Below are 25,518 nucleotides of genomic sequence, written 5' to 3'. Positions count from 1 at the left end.
CACAAAGTATTACATAAGCAAGTTTGTTCAACCACGTACCAGAAGAGGCTGAAGTTGTGTAGAAGAGATAGGATCATTGGGAAGAAAGAAGCCAACATGTGGCATGTATTGACTGATACACAGCTGAAGACAAGTGATGGTCATTGCCCTAAATTAAGATGCCCAGCAGAGGAGTCATCTCTTCAGAGTCTACATAGTGGATACCAAGAAGTCCTCTCACCAGAAATATATATCACTAAACAGAGGACGTAAGTTGTCATTAACAGCATGTCGGTGGATCTAAATACTGTGAAATATTCTCTTCAATATCATCAATAATATGAAGACCACAGAAAGATCACAGTGGCCACTTCAGTTATAATTCTTGTTTCTTTGTAAATGAAGTTGATGATTCAAACATGGCACTTCAACTCTTCCTCCTTTGAACATGAAATGCATATCTATTCATTCACTGGATTGGGTGGAATGTCACAACACATCATCGGGTGAGCAGTTCAGAGGGGAGTGTTATATTCCTTTTCTCTATATACACACATGATTTGCAGTTTATGAGTTCACAGAGTTGTGCAGAATTGTCATACTTTATCAAGAAAAAGTATGTTTGAAACCTTGGAGATGGATTTTGATGTTAAAACTACTTTGAAAAGCAGACGCATTCATAAACAAAAATAGAAAATCCCCTTTTGGGAAGCATCGATTCAGTCTGTGGTAAAGAGTTGACAATATATTGCAATCCCTGAACAACAACAACAACAACAACAACAAAATATTGAATTTTGGTATTTGGCTTTGACAATACTGTCAAAATAGACAAAACAGTAGTCTACACATTATCCTGCTCAGCGAAAAACAAGGCAACTGCCATAATGTGTCTCGCGATGGGATATAACAGATAAAAAAAGAAATATAACAGATAAAAGGAGATATAAAAGGGTAAAAATTTATGGCAAAAAAGAAACAAGCCAAAAAAACTTAACATTGGGCCCTTAAAGTTTGTTGACCCCTGCCTGTGACCTTTGACTTTGTGGTGATCATCCACTCCCCAAGGGACATCTAACCATCCAAGTTTAGTCACAAATGGAGTTATGGATCAAAAGTTATGACCCATAATAGAAATGCACCATAAAAACTTAACATTGGGCTCTAAAAGTTTGTTGACCCCTGCCTGTGACCTTTGACCTTGTGGTGACCATCCACTCCCCAAGGGACATCTACCATCCAAGTTTGGTCACAAACGGACCTATGGATCAAAAGTTATGACCCATAATAGAAACGCGCCATAAACACTTAACATTGGGCTCTAAAAGTTTGTTGACCCATGCTTGTGACTTTTGACCTTGTGGTGACCATCCACTCCCCAAGGGACATCTACCATCCAAGTTTGGTCACAAACGGACCCATGGATCAAAAGTTATGACCCATAATAGAAAAGCGCCATAAAAACTTAACATTGGGCTCTAAAAGTTTGTTGACCCATGCTTGTGACCTTTGACCTTGTGGTGACCATCCACTCCCCAAGAGACATCTACCATCCAAGTTTGGTCACAAACAGACCTATGGATCAAAAGTTATGACCAATAATAGAAACGCGCCATAAAAACTTAACATTGGGCCCTAAAGTTCATTTACCCCTGTCTTGTAGCTTTGACCTTTATAATATAATTAATGGTAAAATGTGAAACTTTGTGTGACCCCTCTTCCCTCAAAGTTTGATTGCAATTGAAGCCCAGAGTAAAGAGTTATTGAAGTTTTTGTAGCGTTACGGACAGACGACGGACGGACGGACGGACGGCCAACGGACGGACAGACGCCGCAGGCGATCCCTTAGTCTCCCCTCACCTCCGGTAGGCTCGACAAAAACCCTGTATTGCCAGTAAGAACAAAATGGGCGTTTTGACATGACACAAAATGTACATAGGCAAATCAATGAATATTGATAACAAACATGCATTTCTCCCAGGTTCTGGAAAAACCTCATTGAAAAATGTCAAGGGCTTACTGAAACAGATCAGACTAGTATTCTTCACAAAGACCAACCAGCAGAGTGTCCCACTGCAACCAAACACTTGATGTGGTCTACAGACATGACAATGCTCCTGTCAGCACTCTTCAAGATAACCTCCCCATCGCAGTCGATATGTGCCAGTCCGCCATGTGACATTCTGACTAAAGGCACCTTCCCAGAAGTAGAATATTGTCATGACCTCACGATACAGCCATGCAAGTGCATAATCCACTTTGGTGAAGTTGAGCGGCCCTCTCTGAACATTAGAAATTGAAATACAAACATTGACTCTGCTTGATTCCACACTGAAATAGGATATCTTACTGTAAATCATTTATTCATCTCAATACAGCATCCAACTTTTTATACACCTCATTGCAATTTTAACAATTGAATTATTAGAGTAAATAAAAAACATACACAATACTGTTTATAGAAAACTGAAATGATATTATGGCACACATTTTAACATCTGTATGAGTAAAAGAAAGAAAGAAAGTGAGATAAACCAATGAAGTGAAAGGAGAGACAAACACAAGAGTAAAAGTGAAAGAGAATTCAAAGGGGAGGGAAATAATGATAAAGAGGTAGTTGGTGTATTGTTTTCAAAATGTTGCTGTGGATGCTACATTCATCCAGAAGAGAGTCAAGCATGAATAAACGTCAATCTTACAATCAGTAGCAACAGAGAATAAAGCAAGGCCATGAGCTGGTCACTAAAATGTGGGCACGGGAAAAGAGCTAGTTAGTGTACTATATGTGTAAGGGCATCTCTCATGAAATCCTGGCTCAGTTTCCTTTCTTCACTTTTAATGTACAATTTATTCCATTCAGTATGGAGTATGATTAACTTCAATGTTATGCTAGATATCACTAGCACAGTACTGATATACCCAACATTAAAATCCTTTAAGGTCTGTCACAAGGATTCTAAACATGCAAACATGAGAAAGATCTTGACACATTATTCCACTGACACTGACATTTATCAGTGGGACATACCGGTATATCTCTACTCCTATAGGATGGCGAACCCAAAATCAAAATTTACAACTGATGTAAATGCCGGGATATTTATGTAGTATGCTAAGTTTCATACTCAAAATATGAAAGACCTATCTTGGTTTCACAATCTCATTCAAATGACTTAACAGAGCCAATGATCATACAGTGTAGTCCTACACCATCAATGCTGTGTCAGCACATATAGCACAAACCTGGAGGACTTTGAGTTGCATGTAGTCTAGAGCGAACCATTGCAGTATATGGCATATGAAGAAGATGATGGGATCCCAGCTGAAAAGATAGGAGGCTGCCCAGGAGGCAGCCACACCCAAGACGAGGCACTCCGTAAGGGGTTCTAGGATGAGGGTAGTTGGAACAGTAGATATGCGCACCATAGTCCACCTGCCATCACAAGGAAACATGGCAAATATTAATAGTATTATACTAAATGAAATATATCCATCTGACACCGAGGATTACATGACATTTGCTCCAGCGACAATTGTTCCCATGGAATATCTGCACCTGAAACCAAACATAAATTCCATCCACAAACATAACCCTAACCCTAACCCACTTACGACATGTTGTATAAAAAAGAAATAAACTTACAATTGGCTTTACCATCTGTTTTTCATAAGGAAACCTAGTGTCATCTTCATACAGAACACAGACATCTTTGAAGCCCTTATATGAATGTGTGTTGATTCATTGCACATATGTGACCCGCGACGACGGTTTCAGGCAAAAGTCGCAAGAGCAAATTCCCTTCTAAGCGGGTTACAAAGATTTTGACGATTATTTTTGTCGATTTTGGTTTTTTGCAGAAATAGAATCCTTGATATGTTTTCTACGTACACTAAATCTCATAGCATAATATTAAGTTTTTCCAAGCGAAAATGGAATTTTAAACACCCTATATTGGATCACACTCGTCAATTTCGATCTTCTTTCGAACGCCGCGCCAATGTGCCCAGTGTTGCTACGGCGTGGCGTGGCGTGTCGCGTGTGATTGGCTAGTGGGTTGCACACACATCCTTCTCAGCAGCTGCCCCACGCCTATGGAATCAGCTCCCTCAAAGTATCAGGGAATCACCATCTCTGTCAGTTTTCCAGAAGTCGTTGAAGACTTTCCTTTTCAATAACTAATTGATTCCTTATGTACTTTTTTTTTCTTTCTCTCCTTGTTTGTTGTATTGTATTTTTTCTATCTTTCTTTTAGATTTGTGAAGCGCTGTGATACATATGTACTATTTGTAAGAGCGCTATAGAAATACTAATATTGTATTGTATTTGTACATAGTCTGGCTTTCGGAGACACGTCTCGCAGCATTTTGGGAATGTTTTGTCCACGCGTGCAAGCTCCATTGTTGTTGCTACAACAGATACGCTCGCTCGCACAGTGTACGCTCTTAGCTTTTACTTTCCAAGCTTTTCTACCGCTATGTTCGACAGCGGAAGTGAAACAAAAAGCGAACAGCAACGCTAACTTCCAACGTGAAAAGAGATACATGAGGAACATGGTTTGAACCCATCAGAGTCGCAAATGGCCACACAAATGGTGCAACATGCGATCGAAAATTCACATTTCAATTGCAGCAAAATGACATAATCTTGTCAAAAGAAAACGTACAATATTCTCGAAAATGCGTGCTAATAATTATGACAGAAGATTGACTCAAGAGACAGCAGAGGAGAGAAAAGGAGTGGTAATAAATGACCAATATAAATTCTAAACGTCAAGATTGCGCCAAACTAAGTAGTTGTGTGTGCGTGTGTGTTTTTTTAATGATAAACACCATCGCACAGTGCACGACTTGAAAAAAAAAATAACAGGAGGCATGACCCTTGTCAGCTCTAACTGTTAGCAATTTTTTCTGCCTTCGAAAGGGTCCCCAATGATAAAAGTACAAATCAACCAAAATGAAAACACGATTTATAAAGATGTGGACACGAGTGCGCCACCCACTCCTGTTATGTGTACACACACTGGCGGGGCGTGTGGATGCCATTGGGTAATGCGTGCACCATACACACATACACCAGCAGGCTTGCAATTACCCTATCCGCCATCTTGAAAGACGAAGTTGTAAACAAACCCGAGCGAAACCCATTTGTGTTCGGCTCCGCACGCTGAGTTCCAAGAAAGGTGAGCGGGAAATTTGACTCTCTCAGTGAGCCAATCAGAAGGCGCTGTGGTTGCTAGAGGCGGAGCTTAATCTCGATTGGCACCATCGTACGGATGGGTGATTCTCACCTTGCATCAGTGCTCGGACATTGTCTTTGAGCAAGAGGTGAATCTTCAAAGCCCGTTTTCTCGCTATTTTGTCAGGTTTACAAATTAAGAAGTGCATTATATTTCGCTTTATATGCCCACTTACGGTATCGGAAAATACAAGTGTTTCATATCAATGCAAAGCTTAGGAAATGGGCAATGTGATTCAATGAAAAACTGGATTTTCAAAATTCCCGACTTTTGCCTGAAACCGTTGTCGCGGGTCACATATTTTCTATGACTATCATGAAAAATTATGATTTACTTTTCAGTTGGTGATGATACCACTAGTACCTCTAATACATGTACAAAATTATTACTACTATTACTACTACTACTACTACTACTATTACTACTACTACTACTACTTCTACTATTACTACTACCAACTACTACTACTACTACAACTATTACTACTACTATTACACTACTACTACTTCTACTACTACTACTACTACTACTACTACTACTACTACCAGGTACTACTACTACTACTACTGCTGCTGCTGCTGCTGCTGTATTGCTACTAGTGATGACAATAATGATAGACCTAATAAGAATGATATAACTGTACTTGACAGAGACAATGACATCTGGTATCAATCCTCTTAGTGTTTATAATTTGAAATATGGCCAGCAAGTTATGAAATTTATGAATTATGAACATTCCTTTCTACGTGTCAGCCCAAATACACTAAGGCCGAGACCAGAAAAGGTAAAAAAACATTTCTTTTTTTTTAAATTGGAATTTGTACTTTTTTTTCTCCTGATTGACATAACATGGTTTATACAGAAAGTCTCAATATTGTAACCGTGTACAATCACACATACATACAACCATACCTGACCATTCTTTTCCTGAATGACTTCAGGGATGAGCTGCCTGAATTTTGCATTGCAGGGAAGGGGCTCAATCTCTGTACATATCCACTGAAGAACAAAAAAACACACACACAAAAGAGAATGCTAAGGGGATGCCATATGAAGTTGATCTTGCTTTAATATCTTGCACAACATTTTCATTTATTAGTGAAAGTATGGACATAGGTCCCATTTCAAAACAAGAGACCTGGGGGTCTCGTTCACCTTCCATGCATTCTTGTACACTCTTACCTGAGAACAGTGGAAACTTGGGCCGGGGGGGGGGGGGGGGGGGGGGGGGGGGGGGGGGGGCTGGGCAACTTTGAAAGCTGGGGGCATGGTGTCCATTTGCATATTCCATCACACTGGTAAAAATAATACCTGCTCAGGACACTGTACGTTATAAAATGATGGACTAAGTAGTTTGGAAAGAAAAAGACTTAAAGCTCTATCACTAAGTCCCAATTTGGACTCATCCCATCCCACTCCCCTGGGACCCAAGGGTGGGTCACCCTGATTCTGCCATGAACAAACTTGAAACAACAGTCATCAATATACTGACTCATTGTATTAACTTAGCTCAATCACTTTTGGTTCTTGAGAAAATTGAAAGATTCCTTACTGGGGGTGGGTGGGCCCTCCTGGGGATCCCCAGGTGGGGCATGGTGCCCATTTGATGAAATTGAGATTCTATCCCCCTAGGGATGCTACCTACCAAGTTTGGTGAAGATTCGTCACAGGGTTTTCAAGAAGAGGATGAAAATGTACAAATTAGGCCCCATAAGGACCCCTGCCCAGCCACTCCCCTGGGTCCCAAGGGGGGCACCCCTACTTCCGCCATGAACAAACCTGAAACTTCAGTCATAAATGTACTACCTGGTAATTCATGGTATTAAAGGACAAGTCCACCTTCATATACATAAGGATTGAGAGAATGTAGCAATATTAGTAGAACACATTAGTGAGAGTTTGAGGAAAATTGGACAATCCGTTCAAAAGTTACGAATATTTTAGGTATCTGCACAGTCACTGCTGGAAGAGAAGACTACTACAGTGTATGATGTCACATGCGTACAACTATATAAGGAAAATAAAAAGAGAATTTCACAAAACTTTACTTTTTTAACAAAGTGCACAGTTCTTCGACTTGAACCTGACGTATGTTAAGGGTAATATTATTCCCCCTGCTTTCTGAAAGAGAGAAGTCGAGTGTTCTTTTGTTATGCGAGAAAAATGGAAATATGTTGAATTTTCTTTATTCTTTCTTTATATCGTTGTACTCATATGACATCACAAGCTATAGTAGTCTTTTCATCCAGCCGTGACTGAGCTGAAACTTCGAAAATTCATAACTTTTTAACGGATTGTCCGATTTTGCTCAAACTCTCACTGATGTGTTCTACTAATATTGCTGCATTCACTCAACCCACATGTCTATGAAGGTGCACTTGTCCTTTAACTTAGCTCTATCACTGTTGGTTCTAGAGAAGAAGATTTTTTAAGATTCTTTAATTTTGGGTAATTTGGGTCCCCTGGGGGCCCCCCAGGTGGGGCATGGTGCCCATTTGAAAAAAATTGAGATCCTATTCCTCTAGGGATGCTACATGTACCTGCCAAGTTTTGTGAAAATCGGTCATGGGGTTCTCAAGAAGATGAAAATGTGAAAAGTTTATGCACAACGCATGCCAGACGCCGGACGAAGAGCAATCGCAATACACGTATCAGTTAAGATAGCAAATCTTGCTGGAATGGCAACTTCTCATGGCAACAGCCAATCAGGAAGCTGGATTCTTGTCATTACCATGACTGCTGCCATTCCAGCAAGAGTCGCTATCATATCAACTTTTAATGAAATGGAAAAAAAAAAAATCTACATGTAGCTTGTTGGAGTCTCTGGTGTCCATTTAAAGTTTTGGGCTCATTGAGATTTTTAAGCAGTACTCTTGTAAGTAATGATTCTTAAAATCTTTATAAATGAATGCCTACTGGCCAAGAATATGTTCATCCTGTTTTTGTAACTTCATGACCACATCTTACGAAGTTTGATGAGTACCAAGGCTGGTATTTAAGATGCAGTGATCAAACCTCTGTATCAGACCATTCATGACATTTTGACTAGTACCAGCACTATTAATGAAATCCATAAAATATACACTTGTGCATGAGTACACAGTGGCACACAATATGTCTGAGTTTCCCTTTCCTCACCTACAAACACAGTGACAAAAAAGAAAAAAGAAATAAAGTAGCTGGTGCTAAACGTTGATTAATCCTAGACTTGTTATAATCAAACATCATTGGAAAGTGGAAGAAAGTTTTTCTCCAGCCAAATCATGAAGAGCAAGATGCAGCTTCAATTTCAAGTATGAAATTGCATTTTCTGTCATTTTGTCTCCTGAGGTGTTTCTATTCATGCGTGTGGCATGTGTTAGAATTCCATACATCACCATATGTTTCCTTGCGAGATTTTTAATGCCATGATCAATCTTACCTAGACAGGCTTTCACAGCTTATACTCTAGTACAAAGTGAAATATGAAAAAATGGATAAAACATCTCGAAAGCCCTCATTCAGCTCTGTGTATGCAGGGAAGATGAAAGCACATTTGGCTCCAGTCATCATGTGGAAAAGATCAGCCATTCAGCACTCTGATAGGCACAACTATCATTGTATGTATCTTATTTCAGAGTCACTGCTTTCAGAGACTGAGTTGATTCCTTTATTCTGAAGCTTTTTATTATTATTTTTTTAATACAAACCACATACCAAGCATGAACATGGCAAATGCAAAATGGCCAATTGTTTAACACGCAAATTGCATTATTTTGCAACTGAACATGAATGACTTATTCTACATTAGTTATCAGCTAGAAGACAGTTGGGCACTAGCAAATGTTATTCAGCACCTAAAAAGATTTTAGCTATAAATCCCATTGGTTGACAACTCATGATGTGACATGCAGTTAGAAGTACCACTGCATGCTGTCGATGTTGAATCGTATATGCAATTTTTGTCTTTATTGCATTCAAAATAACATTTTAGGTTGTGATCAGGATTGTGACTCAAATTTTGAAATTTTTACCTGGTTTGAACAGAAACGAAATGTTAGGCGTATTATTCATGTACATGTGCGGGTCAGCTCTATGCATTTCTTGTTGATGTAGTTTGTCAGTGAAAAGCACCAGAAATGACTAAAACTTTTCTTGGAGAGATGAATACATTCAAATAAAAAACAAATCTGATCTACTCACTACTCACCTTTTAAATGTAGCAATGCCCATGTAGTAATCTTCAGAGATGTACTTTGCAAACTGGCTCATTCCCCCTGCCTCTTCAAGAATTGATTTCCTGATGATATTTAGCATGCCAGAGACACAGTTCACTCCAGCCACACATGCTGTGATATACATCCTGGCATGAGCACCACCAAAATACACCTGAAAGAAACCAAAATTTAGATCAGTACTTTATGTGATAATTCATTACAGTACCTCATGTGCTCACATCATCATTCATGATTTTATGGGGTAATAGCTCTGTCTAAGGGATTCACTGAAAAAAAGAAATCAGATTCATTTAATACTGCTTTTGATGATTGAGGTGTTTCTGAGCAATCTGAAAATTCGTTTTGAACGCTAACATAATGTCAGATATATTTTCTAGTTTACTTATTAAATGAAATGAAATTTCACATAATGATATTTAAGCATATAAAACTAAAGTAAATCCTGTTCAAAAATATATGCAAAAATGTGAATCCGAGATTAATATTGTGAAAGTATTTGAAACTGGAAGTCCGATTTTATCATTTTTGCATTCACTTCTGACAAATGATACTGTTATGGTATAATTTTCAAGCATACTTTTTTATTCATTGGAATCTCAGATTACTGCAAAAACATTTTAAGTCAGGTAATTTTGATTCCTATTTTATCAATTTGCTTGCATATCCCCTTGTCTGCAGCAGTATGTATCATGCAACTTTTAGAGCTACTAAGTGGGGACAGCGAAAAGTAATTACCATTTGTACCATCACAGAAACATCTTCCTTCAAGAATGGCTGGTTATAATGCAATGATACATGAATCAACTGTCTTCCTATCTGTGGGACAGCTGCAGGTTTTTTTTTCAATACTTCAAATTCTTTATCTTTAATCTTTTTTATGTTTTTTTTTTTTGTGGCAGCTTCAACATGGATCACAGGGAATAAGAAAGTCTTGAACCTCCTTGGGCTGGTAGAAGACATCAAGAAGTCCTTGTTTCGAAAAATAGTCATGAAGTATTCAGAAAGCAGAATCCCCCAAAGTTAGTTGTTAGATAATTTTAGGATTCTCTATCACAATTAAATAATGTTAATTGATCTCTAGAACAACCTGACATGAGTGAGAACATACTGTACCCCTTACCTTGTCTAATGTTGATGAAAATCCAGCCCTATCATGAACAAATGGTAGCCCATGTACCATGCCAACCTTTGGGGTCATCCTTGTTACCATTTCAGTCAGTGTGGTTGGTGAAACTGATGTACAAAATTGAAAAGAATAATCATCCATCATATCACACTATATACATTGTGTAAGTAGCAATACTTTTGCATGCATACATCATCTACAGTCTAACGTAAAAATTCTTTAAACATTTTGGCATGTTTAAATCAAACATGAGAAACATGACAAAACATTTCTGTCAAAGGATACAATACATACCAGGTGTCACTTTGCCAGTATAATTAATATATGCTGTTCTAGATACTCCTTGCTTGTGAAGTACGGGTGCACATTCCTTACATAATATCAAAAGATCACATTACAAGCTTCTAAAATCTTTAGGATACATGTACAATTTGTATATTCAAAGAAGAAAAATTCCTATCTCTTACTGCATTTACAATTTTTAATACCTGGGCACTTGCAATCATTGCTACAACAGGTTCTAGTGTGTGAGGATGTCAAAACAGGAACACAGGACCCTGGTGTACTGTACATATGCATGTAATACATCCCCCTCCCCTTGTCCAGGCTTAATGTACCACAATCTTCAGTCAAATTATATCAATGATGATAAAACCTTGTACACATTGCACCCTGGAGTAATCTCGTACCTGACAGCAATACATGGGTACTGTGATCACATCATTATTACAGCACCCTAGTTATATCAGGTTTACTTACTTGAAATACCACTGTCACTAATCATGATGATGTCATACTTGGATACTTTGTAGCCTGGTAGCATATTGTTCACCTTAGGGTTGATTCCTACCTTTGAACCACCTACATATGCAGGCAAAAGAAGGTCAAGTAAAGGAGGAAACTATGACAACACAGTATAAAAAAAGAAGTTTGCACAGTACAATGTATACCAACACTCAGTAATATTATACACAGCATTGAATAGCATGTGAATGTATATTTTACTGCATACTGGTGTTTACTGTCTCATCATTAAGAGATAAGTCTTATCAAAGAGCCAAATAGAAACAATTTCATTCACCTGCCATAAATCAACAGAGTACAATGTAATTTACACATTCCATTACAATAACAAAAAATGCATTTGAAAGCATCACAGAATAAATGAGATGTTGGTTTCAGATATGCCATGTTAAAAAAAAAAAAAAAAAAAAAAAAAATTCAACAAATCAGGTGCCAATCTAAACAGTTAGCTATGATTCAGGCAGTGAAGCTGCATGATATGAACACAAGATCTTGACTCTGTCGAGGTAAGTTGACGTGTATGAAACCAAATCAAAACCAGTACAAGGTTTGTGTTCACTCAAACGACTTATTTGTGTACTCTGCCCTGTCGGTGATTGTACATACATTATTGGTGATGAATGATGTGATTGACGTTGATCACAAGTTATCAAGAGTAAAGAATAGAGATCCATAAATACATGAACATAATTCGTCTACACTCGATAGTTGTGACCATGTAAAAAACCATGGACCTACTACACATGGACATACAATGTACCTCGCTCGTTAATTAATTCAAACACTTGTTTCAGTCAAAACATCATACATAGAATAGCATTCTAAAGATGCTTCCTGCTTTGATCTCATTGTGCACCACAGACAGCCAGCCTGGATTAGAAACAAGACGGCGCTTTGACGTATCTTTCGAAAGACTACATGCGCAGAAGAAAATAACTGCAGTTGTAGTATACATTAGGAAATCATCGCTCAGTTAATTATTCAATCAATGTATTTATTTAATCAATACTTTGGTCATTTCTCGTAATTTCTTTATTGTTGTTGTAGTCAGTTGTATTGTATTACATATGTATTTTCTCATTGCATTGTTATAGAAATTGTTGTAAAGCGCATAGAGACTTCAGTGTAACATGCGCTATATAAGCAGAATGTATTATTATTATTATTATTATCAATTTCATTTGCGAAATGCACATAGTTTACAAGAGAAAGCAAGTATTTCGGCAGGATGGTTGTAATTTGTAATCTAATTTTCCCCACTTTTTTGCATTGTTTCAGAGTAAACATGGACAATTTGTCATGATTTGAGGTTTGCTGCTCCCCATCATTGTTGACTTTTCAAAGGCAGTAAGCCTTAAAAGGCACCTCAGCGTAATAAAACCAAAATGAGGGAAATAGTTCTTATGTCAGTGACGATGTACGATTACACAATCCTCATTGTCCAAACATCTGAATGTACTCATCAAGATGCACATAATTGGGTGGCGGTGATGCAGGTCGGATCAAAGAAAGACCTCTTTTAATAGTCCATGTGAATAGTAGGTCCATGAAAAAAATTATAGTGCTTGGATATGCAATGCATTTCAATTTGAACTTCACAATTCTTTTTTGGTGAGATAATGAGAAACCTCTCATGAAATATGAAAGAGCATGTAATTCCCCTGAGAGGGATTCAATGTTTATTTGATGAAAATTGGTTTTGAAAAGTCTGAGATATCCAAAACAGAGCAATCCTAATAAAAGGTGGGACTCACATTTTACCCACCTTTTATTAGGATCACTTTGTTTTACTTTATTTTTGGATGTCTCAGCCATTCCAAATTGAATTGTCATCTAATAAACTTTGAATTCCTCTAGAATGGTATGCTCTGTATTATTTCATAAGTGGTTTCTTGGTATCTCACAAATATTCAAAAGCTAAATCCTCATCTCCATCAATACTAAACCATCCCTTCAATGCCACTCTTCATAATTAGAGGCTTAATAGGGCCATAGCCTTCCTGCTGAACTGGGTCAATTGATCAATATCTCAATGAGATATCCTGCATGATATAAAGAACACATAAAATGATCTGCTAGTGACTTCTAGCTGGTCTATTCTGCAAAACATTAGGTATAGAGGACTCACATTATAACGAAGTCCTCGGGACTGGCAGTTTTCTTCGTTATATCAAGATTTCTTTATAATTGAACAAGTAAACAATAATAAAACACAGAGCCGATAATTTTGAGACCTGGATTTTCATTTCGTTGTAACCAGAATTTCGTTATAACCATGTTCGTTATAACGGAAGTGCAATGTATTGACTACATTCTCAGATGGTGACCTGTAGTTCAAATTCAACACAGGTCAGCTTACAGTAGTACACTTAAGTCTAAACTAACAATTCTGTTTCTGATGACTAGAAACAGGATGTACACTTGCCTAGAAACAGTCTTGCATCAATGTGAGGGTATTTTTCCATAAGTGGCTCCACAACTTTTATTGCTGGGTCCCCTTCATCTTGGATGCAGATGAGAAGTTCATACTGCTTGCATGAAAAGGAAAACAAAAAACAGCATGGATTACAGCATACAATATTGATTGATTTGTGTGTGTGTGTGTGTGTGTGTGTGTGTGTTTGAACATTCCCAATGTGTTGATACTACGTATTCCTGGCAACTGCAATGTGCTGCAGGATTTTCAAAAGGGTACGTAAATATTCTGTGATGGCAACTTTGGGAAAATAACAAAATCATAACAAAACTCATTCTCATTACAGTGCCGAGCTGGGGAGTACTATCTTAGGGCCATAATGCACTACAGTGAAACCCCGTTATAACGAGTTCGGTTATAATGAGGAACCGCTTATAACGAGGTGATCGCATTGGTCCCGTTTTCCTTTGCGTGTAAACCTATGGCAGAACGACTCGGTTATAACAAGTTCGGTTATAACGAGATTCCGGTTATAACGAGGACAATTTCAGAGCATCACGATAAAGAAAAACATAAGCAACCTGATCGGATATAACGAGGTTCAATTTTTAGACTAAATTGCCGCTTTCAAACACGCGACAAACAAAACACTGACAACCGAATTCACGCTATCCACGCCTTTTTCCCGTTTTGCAGAGAACCGTTCCTTCCATGTTTTCTTCTTAATCACGCGATAAGACACAGGAATGCCTTCCGATGTTCCTACTAAATCATTAAACATAATCATTCGATTTTTTTTTTTCGCGAGACACGCGTGCGTGATATTAGGGCAGAACACAGCGCAACGAGAAAAAAAAAGAAAAAGATAATGCACTCAAAAACTTTTCATGTAGCGACACTTGTGGCCAAAAATGGACAATTGGAATGCGTGTGCAACTCATCATTATATCCTTTCCATTTTTAGTTCCAACTTCCAGGTCTTTTGCTGGTTAGCAAATATGAGTGTCGATGATTAAAGCCGAAATAATCAATGAAATCATCGCGATCTCGCCAGGTGATAGTAGCGTAAAAATAGTTGAATAACGCATGTTAACCTACTTAATCGGTGTTCAGAAAAAGAAACAAACGCATTTATTAATTTGAAAAGATCTGGATTTGTTCATTATCATTCAACAAATGATAATTTAAATATGAGTGTGTATGATTAAAGCCGAAATAATTAATGAAATCATCGCGATCTCGCCGGGTGACAGTAGCGTAAAAATAGTTGAATAACGTAAGTTAACCTATTTAATCGGTGTTCAGAAAAAGAAACAAACGCATTTATTGACTTGAATAGATCTGGATTTGTTCATCATCATTTAACAAATAATACTTTAAATATGAGTGTGTATATTAAAGCCGAAATAATTAATGAAATCATCGCGATCTCGCCGGGAGACAGTATAGCGTAAAATAGTTGAATAACGCATGTTAATCTACTTAATCGGTCTTCGGAAAAAGAAACAAACGCATTTAACAGTTCAAGGATGTACAACACGCGAAGAGATTTTCGAAAGAAAATAAAGAACGCATTTTTAATCCCTTCGGACGCAACGATCATACATCGTATAAAATTACGGCCGAAAATGATTCATGAAATTATCGAATTCCCGTTGGGCACCAACAGCGTAAAATACCTCGCAAGTTAACAGTAAACAACGCATGTATTGTACTCTAAAATCATCGCGATCTCGCCAGGTGACATTAGCGTAAAAAATGGTTGAATAACGCATGTTAACCTAAATCAGAAAAAGAAACAAACGCAAATTTATTAGTTTTAATAGATCTTGGTTTGTTCATTATCACAATTTTAACACTGCATTTCACAATGAAGATTTTTCTTTCTTTCAGAATGGTCTACGAGGTACAGATTTGCGTAAAAAGGATCTTAACCTTCCACCTTCAATCCTGTCGCATATTTTTCAAGAATGGATGTACAAAACGCGAAGAGATTTTTGGAAGAAAATAGAGAACGTATTTTTAATCCCTTCGAGCGCAACGATCATATACATGTATTGTACAAGATTACAGTTGGAATGATTCATGAAATCATCATTCCCGCTGGGCACCAACAGCGTAAAAATACCTCGCAAGTTACGGAAAACAATGCCTGTAATATTTGCGCTGGTATTAGAAAAAATTAACGAACAAGAACTACAATAAAGAATTAACTCATTTCAACCCTACTTTTTCGTCTAATTCACAAATAATTTCCCTTTATTATATCTCAATAATGATGATCCATAGTTGTGTAATAACAAAGTAAAGATTGTTCTACAGTCTGATTGATAGGTACAATGTATATGATTTCGTGCTTATGTTTTTCTTTGTTTTTGATGCGTACGGTTATAACGAGGTACGGGTAATAACGAGGTAATATCGCCGGTCCCACGGACCTCGTTATAACGGGGTTTCACTGTATTCCCACAGCAACACATTTTCTGCTACTCTCAGAAATTGTGTCGAACACATCCTCATATGAAGTCAAATGTGTGCCAAAATTCATTTGAATTGCATCAAAAATTGATAAATTCTATCTTCTTATCATAGCTTGGGGGCCGTAATGTGATGTTTCCATGGCAACATACATTCTGCTACTCTTTAAAAATATGTCTCCCACAACTTTACACCACAATCAACATGTGTGCCAAAATTCTTCAGAATCGCTTACAAACTGAAGAACTTAAATCTGTGCACAGGAAAATTATTTCAAGAATCTACAAAACCAGATGTACAGTGTATAACACAATTGACACAATATGAGAGTCTTTCAAAGAGACATGACAGTCTGCATCAAATTGCTACTCATTACTTGCCTGTATGACCACATCATTCGCCCAAAGTCTCTCTTCAATGTCAGTTCAAAACAAATTTGGTATGAACTTGATGCAAAGTTGTACAGGGCAAATTTTCAAGAGTAGTGAAAAGTACATTACCATGGCAACAGAGCAGTATTGCCTAAAAAGCCCTGTAGATTAAAATTCTCTTCCAGTTTGCAGGTTATTCACACATGGTAATTGTGATGTAAACTTATGCAAGACATATTGCGAGAGTAACAGAAAGTATGTTGCCATGGTAACAGCACATTTAGTTACTATTGATTACTTATGGCAGTGTACCAGTACAGACATGTTAGGCTGGGGTATTAGTCACCTTCATTGATATTTCATTTTATTTCATTTCATTACAGCTCATTCACAAAATAAAGCCACAATTGCACCAAAGATCATCATCTCCCTGGGTCAAAGCCTCACACTATGGCATTTTAATCACACAATTGGGATACCATATTCCTGTTTTAAATTGAATCCAACTTGTACTTGACTACAAGTACATCTAAAATGTTGAAGGGCAAGTCCAAGATAACGCGCACGTTACGTATGGGACATTCAGAGACTTTTATGACCTGAAAAATAGTGTTAATGGCCTTTGATCATATTGAACTTCATCATGGTGATTGATATCTAGGAGAAGTATAATCATGTAAAAAATTGAGAAAAATTACCTTGACAATTATATTCTAGAAGAGAAAATATGTGCCGTTACGTATGGGACCAGAAAAATTTTGTTTTTTTGAACATTTTTTTCAACCTCAAAACTCTCTGAAAGTATATCATTCTACAACTTGTAACTCACTGTGATGAAAGTCACAACACTCAAGATTATCACAGGTAAGTTTCATGTCATTAGGCAAAAAGCTCTAATTACAGGTTCTAATTAAAGACAGACATGACGCGTTACGTATGGGACAGTTACGTATGGGACAGTTTGTCCCCCATTCATTTAGTGTGTGAAGAACCATGTTTATGGGTATTTTGCATAATTATTGAAGTAAAATCAGTTGAAACTACTCAAATACTGATCCAGATTGTCAAGGAAACAATATTCCCCAAATATTCACCATCATAATCATATTCAATCATATTTTTATATATTTATGACCAACCTGGGTATGCATGCCCTTTGTCCCCCATTCGTTTAGTGTGTGGAGAACCATGTTTATGGGTATTTTGCAAAATAATTTTGCAAAATACCCATAAACAAATTTTTGCATAATTATTGAGGTGGAATCAGTTGAAATTACTCAAATACTGATCCAGATTGACAAGGGAACAATATTCCCCAGATATTTACCATCATAATCACATTTAATCATATTCTATATTTTTATGACCAACCTTTAGTATGTATGCCCTATTTTTATCAGGATAGTTACAACTGAAAAATTGAATAGTTTAAAGTGTTTACTTCCTATGATGAAGGGCAGTTTGCCATTCAGTTTCAATAAAAATCAACTTGACACAAGAAATATCAAGTTTAATAAATAAGCAATACCTGCTGCATGGAACCCCAGTGATCGAGTAGATTATGATGTCTGTCTAGCAGTCAGGTCATTGATTCGAGTCACACCTCGGTATGTATACCCATGAATTTTGTTGTGGCTACTATTGAAAACTGAATAAGGACAATTTGTGTATCACTTGCAATAAATAAAAAAATCATTTTACTTTATTTTTTTTTACGACCATTTCAAATTCGAACTCCATACATAAACTTTGAATTCCTCTAGTCTTACGATTGTATGCTCTTAAGTAATTCATATAATTGGTTTCCAATCATCTCATTAAATGTTGAAAACTGAATCCTCATTTCTACAAAAAACTATACCATCCCTTTAATGCTGATTTTTCATTGTGTATTTTGCCATTTTCCCCTCCCCCTTTCTGAAAATTGTTCAGTCAAGTTCATGTATTGTTTCAAGTGTCTATAACTCAAAAAGTAGCTACAATGTTGGGATGCTTTCTTCAGGATGATTGACCATATATGTGTACTGAGAGACTTTCTTAGCTAGCTACATGCATTCACATGCAATATGTATGAGGATGTCCCATACGTAACGCATTTGTCCCATACGCAACATTATTTCAATGCCTAATAAAAAATGTTTCTTTTACTTTTTTTTCTTTTTTCTCTGGTATTTAATTTCTCTAAACAATAAATTAGAACTTTCCAAAAGGGCATTAAAATAACCTTAGCAATTTCAGAAAAAACCTAAAAAAATGACCTCATTTTGTTACGTATGGGACATCTCATGATAGGACACGAGCTAATTTGCATAATCATTTGCATAATCCCTAAATTTTCATACCAAGTTAAACTATGTGATGAACTTCTTATGTCCACATATAAATCAAATATCATTTGCTTTCCTTTGAATTAATATGAATTTTTATAAATGTCCCATACGTAACGCTGTGTTTCACATTTATGCAAATGAAGCCCTTGAAATTTGCATAAATTTACATAATATCATTTTTTCCTCCATGGAAATCAAAACTTCAACTCATAAGCTTCAAAATGATACCAAACATGTCAATATTGATCGAAGATGAAATTTTGCCTTCTGAGGGGACCTTATCTTGGACTTGCCCTGAATTAGAAATATATGTATGCCTTTCAAGGGTTGTGAACATAAATAAACTCAGGCTCTCATCATGTATTGGTATTTGATTTATTAAATGTATTCTTTTTTATAGATAGACACTACACATTTCTAGTCTTCACAAGCATGAGTCTTTTGGAGGTTAGACTGAGAGTATTAGATGTGTAAGTACTGTGACAGTCTCACCCTCAATTGTTATAAGCCTTCAACATGACACAGAAGAAGTAAGAGTTTACAACAACCAGAAGGACAGGTTGCTAAAAGCCCTGGAGGTCCAAATGACCACTCCCTGATACATTACGTCTCTGCTAAAATGGGTCTGATCATGTCTACAATGGTATACATTTGTACATTGCATAAGGTTTCTTTTGCCACCCACCCTGGGATAATCAAGTTGGAAGTAACTTTCTAGATTGGAAGGAAGGTTGACATCAGTGCCACACAGGGGCTTGAGGATGGAAATTCCTGGCAGCTCATCCCGCAGCACATTGGTCGGTTTCCTGAACATGAACAGCTTCCTGTATTTCAGAGAATGCATGACAAGATAGATATGTTAGATGTAAACAGCTGTAATGAGAAAAATCCCTGTTTGGGTAGTGGAGGGACACAAAGACAATTTTTACAAAACCTCACGCCCTGTTGCATAAAAGTTAAGATCAAACCTACAACATATTAAAGTCAGAACATCAAACATACAATGTTAGTCTGTGAATACTCAATTTTGATTGGCTGATATCTGACACAGTATGTTTGATTTTCTGACTTTTTGTTATGTCTGATTACATCTTCTCATGCAACAGGGCCCTGCCCTAGCCTATGTATTATGTATACTCTACACGTGACAATTGTGCTACAATTTAATTTGTTTGTACAGGAAGCAGTGCATTGTTAACTTGGCATACAAATTTATTGCAGCACATGTGTTCATAAACAGGATGTAACATGCAATGTAACATTTACTGTATGGTACCTAACTATCTAGTTTAGTCTACCCTCTATCAAAGTCACACTTTATTATTACCTCTGCCAAGGAGCTGTATGTCTTTGCCAGAGCTGGTTTCTTTGTCTATTTGCAAAATAACTAAAAAAGTTGTGAACAGATTTGGATGAAATTTACAGGTACAGGTGATAATGACACAAGAAAAAGATTTATCACCTTTTAATAACCATCCAGATCACAATCTGGATTCAGTGATTTGTTTTTTTAATTCTTTGAATGATTCTTTAAAATTATTGGAAAGTAGGATACACAAGAGGGAATTCAAGCTGCTCGTATTTCAGGTGCACTTACTGTACATGCACTGCTGAGTGCCCACTCCAGGCACAGACAGCAGAAAGCTCAGGTCGAGACACTAGAAAGGGTCTTTATCATTGGGAAAAAGTTGTAAGGACCACTTTATTTTAGCATACAGGCTGTAGGTGATCTATACGCTACAAGGCTGCATATGGGTGGAAATGAGCTGCTTGGTAGAGGTCTATATGCTCTCTGAGTGCTTTACTAGTTTCTAACTGGACTGGAAAATGGAAAGTTCTCTAGCTTTAGCCAAAACACGCTAGCACAAGGCTGTGGATGTTCATATTCACTATCTCGTACGTGGTGGCAGGGTGGCGGTATTTGACATGAAATACAAATGTATGCTTCACAAAATGCATTATTTTTAATTTGAATAAATAAAGATTTAGGTCATATTGTAAGTCATGACAGGTAAACTTTGGTTCCTCCAAAAGTCCTTTACTGCCTAAATAAACAAATTTTCTTGGTTGTGTCAAATATATTACACTGTAAACCACCATGATATCTTCACACTTTGACTGTGTGAAATAAGTGGTTTGGAAACTACACAATTGTACATATACATTCGCTAGCCAATCATGGCTTGTGCTATAGCACCAAAGACATGCCTGTGGCATACAGGCTTTCTGTTGACTATCAAGGGTCGTCTGGATTTGTGAGTAAATTTTAAGTTTCTGACCCTGTTTTGTGTGCATAAGTCGTGCCTCTACATTAATGTAGCTGTAGCAGCACACTGAGTCATGCTTTCACTTTCTCACTTTACTATTCCAAGAATCAATTTTTTTTCGTCCACCCATATCCACTCATGGTCACACTACTTAGTACAAGCACCATTTTATGACCGCTCTGGTCCACTGCATTGCGAACACTCATCTATCTGAAATTCTTCGCGACCAACGTAATTACACCTCCAGTCACTCCTCCGGTCACCATAGCAATGTAAGATGGACATCCTTTCCAACCAGTCTCCTTCCTTCGCTCCGTGTCTTAAAGAATTTTCACACGCCTGTTACAACTATTCATCCAGAAAATTCAATAATTCACACTCACACCCTCATTGACCAGCTTTTGATGTGAAAGCACGGAAACGTCAAGTTGCTAACTCACCCAACGTCGTCTAAATCCAAACATCGGACTCACAAACTTCCCTAGATCTCTCAATCGATCTATCCCTCTGTGCCTGTAAATTCCATCTCTAATATCGCCATCTCATGGACCATTCATCATTGTGCCACTGTAAAGTACCTTATTTGCCAGAATTATTTGTGTCACAATGTATGTTCATGTGTGTCACCTACATACGGCAGAAGTGCAATAATTGAACTTTCAATTGGAGGATCATTTCCAGTAACATCAGTGACTACAGATGCAGCCCAAAAGCGCGGAGTATTTTATCATGTATTAGAAATGAGTGCTGAGTAGATGGATAAATTATCTACAATTTACTTGTGTATTTGACATCCTATTACGAAATCCCTTCATAGCTATTGGCGTGGCACTGGCACCAAGGTTTGACCTCCCATGCCAAGGTTTGACAGTGTAGATTTGTCATACAATTTACTGTATACGCTATAATTTTCGCGTACATAAATTTTCGCGAATTGCCGCTGTCACACATTTTCGCGAGTGGTTAAATTCGCGATTGGGGAACCAGAGAAAATATGAAGTGGCAAAGAAAGTGTGAATTTTCAACTTAATAGCATATAAGAATGATACTAGTTATACACTGCATGAAAAAGACTTGGCAAACTCTGCGAACTAGTAAGTTAGAATTCAACATTTTTGAAGTGGTTAAGTCCATCGTGCTAGATTTCTGACGAGTGGTCCCCTTGCGATAATGGATTGGCTCTCTACAGTATTCGTAAGTAGACGTGGACGTGCGTAAACAAGCTTTAGTCAGTATGGTCTGTTCGGTAAGCCGTGACATGTATTGGTATTCTAGTACTGAAATGTTCGTATCATCAAGGCAAGGGATTATTTTGGAAGGTAATATTTTCGCGTGTTGTTAATTTCGCGAATAGCTCCCGACTCGTGAAATTCGCGAAAATAAAACCCCCGCGAAATATATAGCGTATACAGTACATGTGTACATCAAAGCAAAGCTGGGCATTTTCTCTACAACTTTGCTCATTATCCACAAAATTAACAGACATAGATTTGAAAAACAGAACGCTTTCCCAAAGCTTGACAAGATCTACTTTGCTTTACCTTTACCCTTACCCGAGATTCTGGAAGAATGCTGATTGTTACAGCAGACAGGCTTCCAGTTTCTGCTCTTGGGAAGTTGTGATTTTAGTTTAACACTCCTTTCTATCCTTTTCATTTCTTTTGGTGTTATTTTCTGTCTGTTTCTGGCTAGGGTTAGGGTTAGGGTGTCTCACTACTGGTCTATTGACTCCATTGGTTGCAAACAATTTATTTTAAATAAACAGTAACTGCAGGATACCATCCACAAACTTAAGGTCTGGTCCCGGACATGTTTTTTACGTGCTTTGCCTATTGGAGCGCGGGTAACGAGTTGCGGGCCCCTTTCTTAGCGCACAACTATATTCTGCATCGTTCGCGTTTGAGGACGATAGCTGCAAATTTCCAGTATCGATCAGTGAACTTGTGGTTCTACTGGAATCTTCAGCATTTTTCCTGTATGTGAGTGGGATTTCATAGAATTTCAGTGATAAAACGTGAGTCAAACATGCATAAACGTTAACTATGACATCGTCATGGGTGACTCAACCATCATACTTAGTACATAGACTGGTGGTATTTTTCTCTTCACGTTGGGCTTCTTATCTGAAGTGAATAGGACATCAGGGTCATGTATGGTCACCTCCCCCCCCCCCAAACAGGGGGGGGGGGGGGGCTGACCAGAAGTTTACATCATGTCCCAACATCAAATAAGCCTGCCGTGAAGAGAAAGATACCATTGGTCTATGTATGGAAATAGGAATACAACAAATTTAATTCAGATTGCATAAACTGACCATCCTGTGGATAGAGTCTAACCCTATATCACATGGAACTCCTCAGGCTAAGGATTGAATCCTAATTTTAATGACCCTCTATCTTCTTCGTCTTCAACTTACTGGGCATCTGAATCAGTCTTGGTAATTCAGGTGATTGCCTACACTACGCTGTAATTTATGCTACATCACACAGCTAATTTCTGGCAAGAGTTGCTATCCTATCAACTTTTTTGATGAAATGGGGCCCTGGTCTGCACTACTGCACTGCATGCCTGCATAGATTGTTAATTTATACTGTTTAGTGTTACAGGTTTTACTCGTTAGTGGATTGTTACAGACAGTGTTAGGCTACACTAAAGTTAGTCTAGTAAAGTAGGAGGTAGTACAGAACTCAGAAGTAGGCCTACATCATTGTACATTGTACATGTACTTACGCATAGAGTATGCCGATAAGGTGGAATGTCAATAGAAGCATTTCGATGAACATGAAGACGATTGCCAAGCCCGTGATGAGGTAGCACCAATATGACATGTCCGGGAAATAGACCATAATGGTAGGTGAGTAGAAGGCAAGCTTCGACGAAGATGTCCGCAAAAGAACTGGAATTCCTATTTTACCACTGGCACTACTGCTGATGGGACAATCGCCGCTCAACAACATGGCGATGACATATTCCGTACCATGTCCATGAAATCAGGCGTTCTGCAGAGTTCTTCGGAAGAATCCAGCCTGGATATTTGTAACACACTGTGGGTAATCTTTCAGGCTATGATTATAACTATGCTTGGGTGATGCTATTCGACCTGAAAATGGTAATTTTACAATACATTCTACAGGTGACTTGGGGTAGTGGTGAGCCAATATTGACTGTAGCTAATCTGCATTTACTGAAGCCAGCTCCTGACTCGCGTATGTATCGCGACGCCGTGCCCGGTCCGTAAAAACTTTACACCGTTACGTACTACGCGCTGTTGGTTCTGCTGGGTGAGGCTGTGTCCGTCGCGTGCGAGCGAGCACTACAGTCCCCATCCCAGTGCGGTAGGAGCTCACATGATCACTCATTCACCAAGTATCACATTCGCAACAGCATACAAATACTAGTACGAGAGGATCTACGAGTACTAGTAGATCGATGTTTTTCATCGCATCACGCATACCGGACGTGTTAGTACACAGCTCCTAGAGTACGGTATAACTCACGTAGGTAAGGCACGATACCACCTATGACCACCAAAATCGCTCCACTTTAATACGGGCGGGCGGGACGCGTTTTTTTAAAGACGGCGCAGATTGGGGCTCGGCGCGTGTTAAACCTGTGGGAAAAACGTTGGGTTAGGGTTTTTGGTTAGGGTTAGGGTTAGGGTTAGGGTTAGGGTTAGGGTTGGGGTTAGGGTTAGGGTTAGGGTTAGGGTGTGATGGTTAGGGTTAGGATTAGGATTAGGGTTAGGTTTAGGGATAGGGTCCCCAATAGATTTTTAGGGTCCCCAATCTGCGCCGTCTAAAAAAAACACGCCGGGCGGGACACTCGTCCGTCCAATAACAGCAACAACAAAAAGAAGGAAAAAGAAGAAGAAGAACAACAACATTAACAAGAACAACACAGGGGCGGATCCAGGAATTCCGTGAAGAGGGGGCCCGTTTACAAAATTAAAGGGTGGTGCACGCACCCCTCCACCCAGTTTTTCTTTTATTTCTTTTGTTTCAACAAAAAAAAAAAATAAAGGGGGGGGGGGGCGTGCGCCGGTTGCGGTCCTCCCTGGATCCGCCCCTGCAACAACATCAACAACAAAGAGAAGAAAAAGAACAACAACAACATCAACAACAACAACATCAACAACAACAAACAAAAACGAACAACAAACAATGAAGAAGAAAAAACCAAACAAACACGTAACAACAAAACAGACACAAAGTAATACCAGGACAGCAACAATGTACTCGGGCGCAAACACTATGTAAGGCACCTGTACAAGCGGGAGTAGGGCCTACTAATTAA

General features: G+C 38.1%; 1 protein-coding gene across 1 annotated transcript; it reads right to left on the bottom strand.

The window, feature by feature from the left end:
• Positions 1–991: 991 nt before the first annotated feature.
• Positions 992–24,384, bottom strand: LOC139714451 (ceramide glucosyltransferase-like). Its single transcript, XM_071626161.1, has 9 exons — positions 23,956–24,384; positions 19,644–19,782; positions 13,789–13,891; positions 11,319–11,420; positions 10,554–10,666; positions 9,406–9,584; positions 6,129–6,215; positions 3,223–3,412; positions 992–2,261 (listed from the first exon to the last, which is right to left on the bottom strand). The coding sequence occupies exons 1-9, from the start codon at positions 24,180–24,182 to the stop codon at positions 2,100–2,102; spliced, it is 1,302 nt and encodes a 433-aa protein (XP_071482262.1). The 5' UTR covers positions 24,183–24,384; the 3' UTR covers positions 992–2,099.
• Positions 24,385–25,518: the final 1,134 nt, after the last annotated feature.

This window comes from Diadema antillarum, unplaced genomic scaffold (assembly GCF_040938485.1).
Source record: "Diadema antillarum isolate AM-2024a unplaced genomic scaffold, OU_Dant_1.0 seq00002277_RagTag, whole genome shotgun sequence".
NCBI lineage: Eukaryota > Metazoa > Echinodermata > Echinoidea > Diadematoida > Diadematidae > Diadema > Diadema antillarum.
This window is presented reverse-complemented; position numbering and strand designations above follow the sequence as displayed.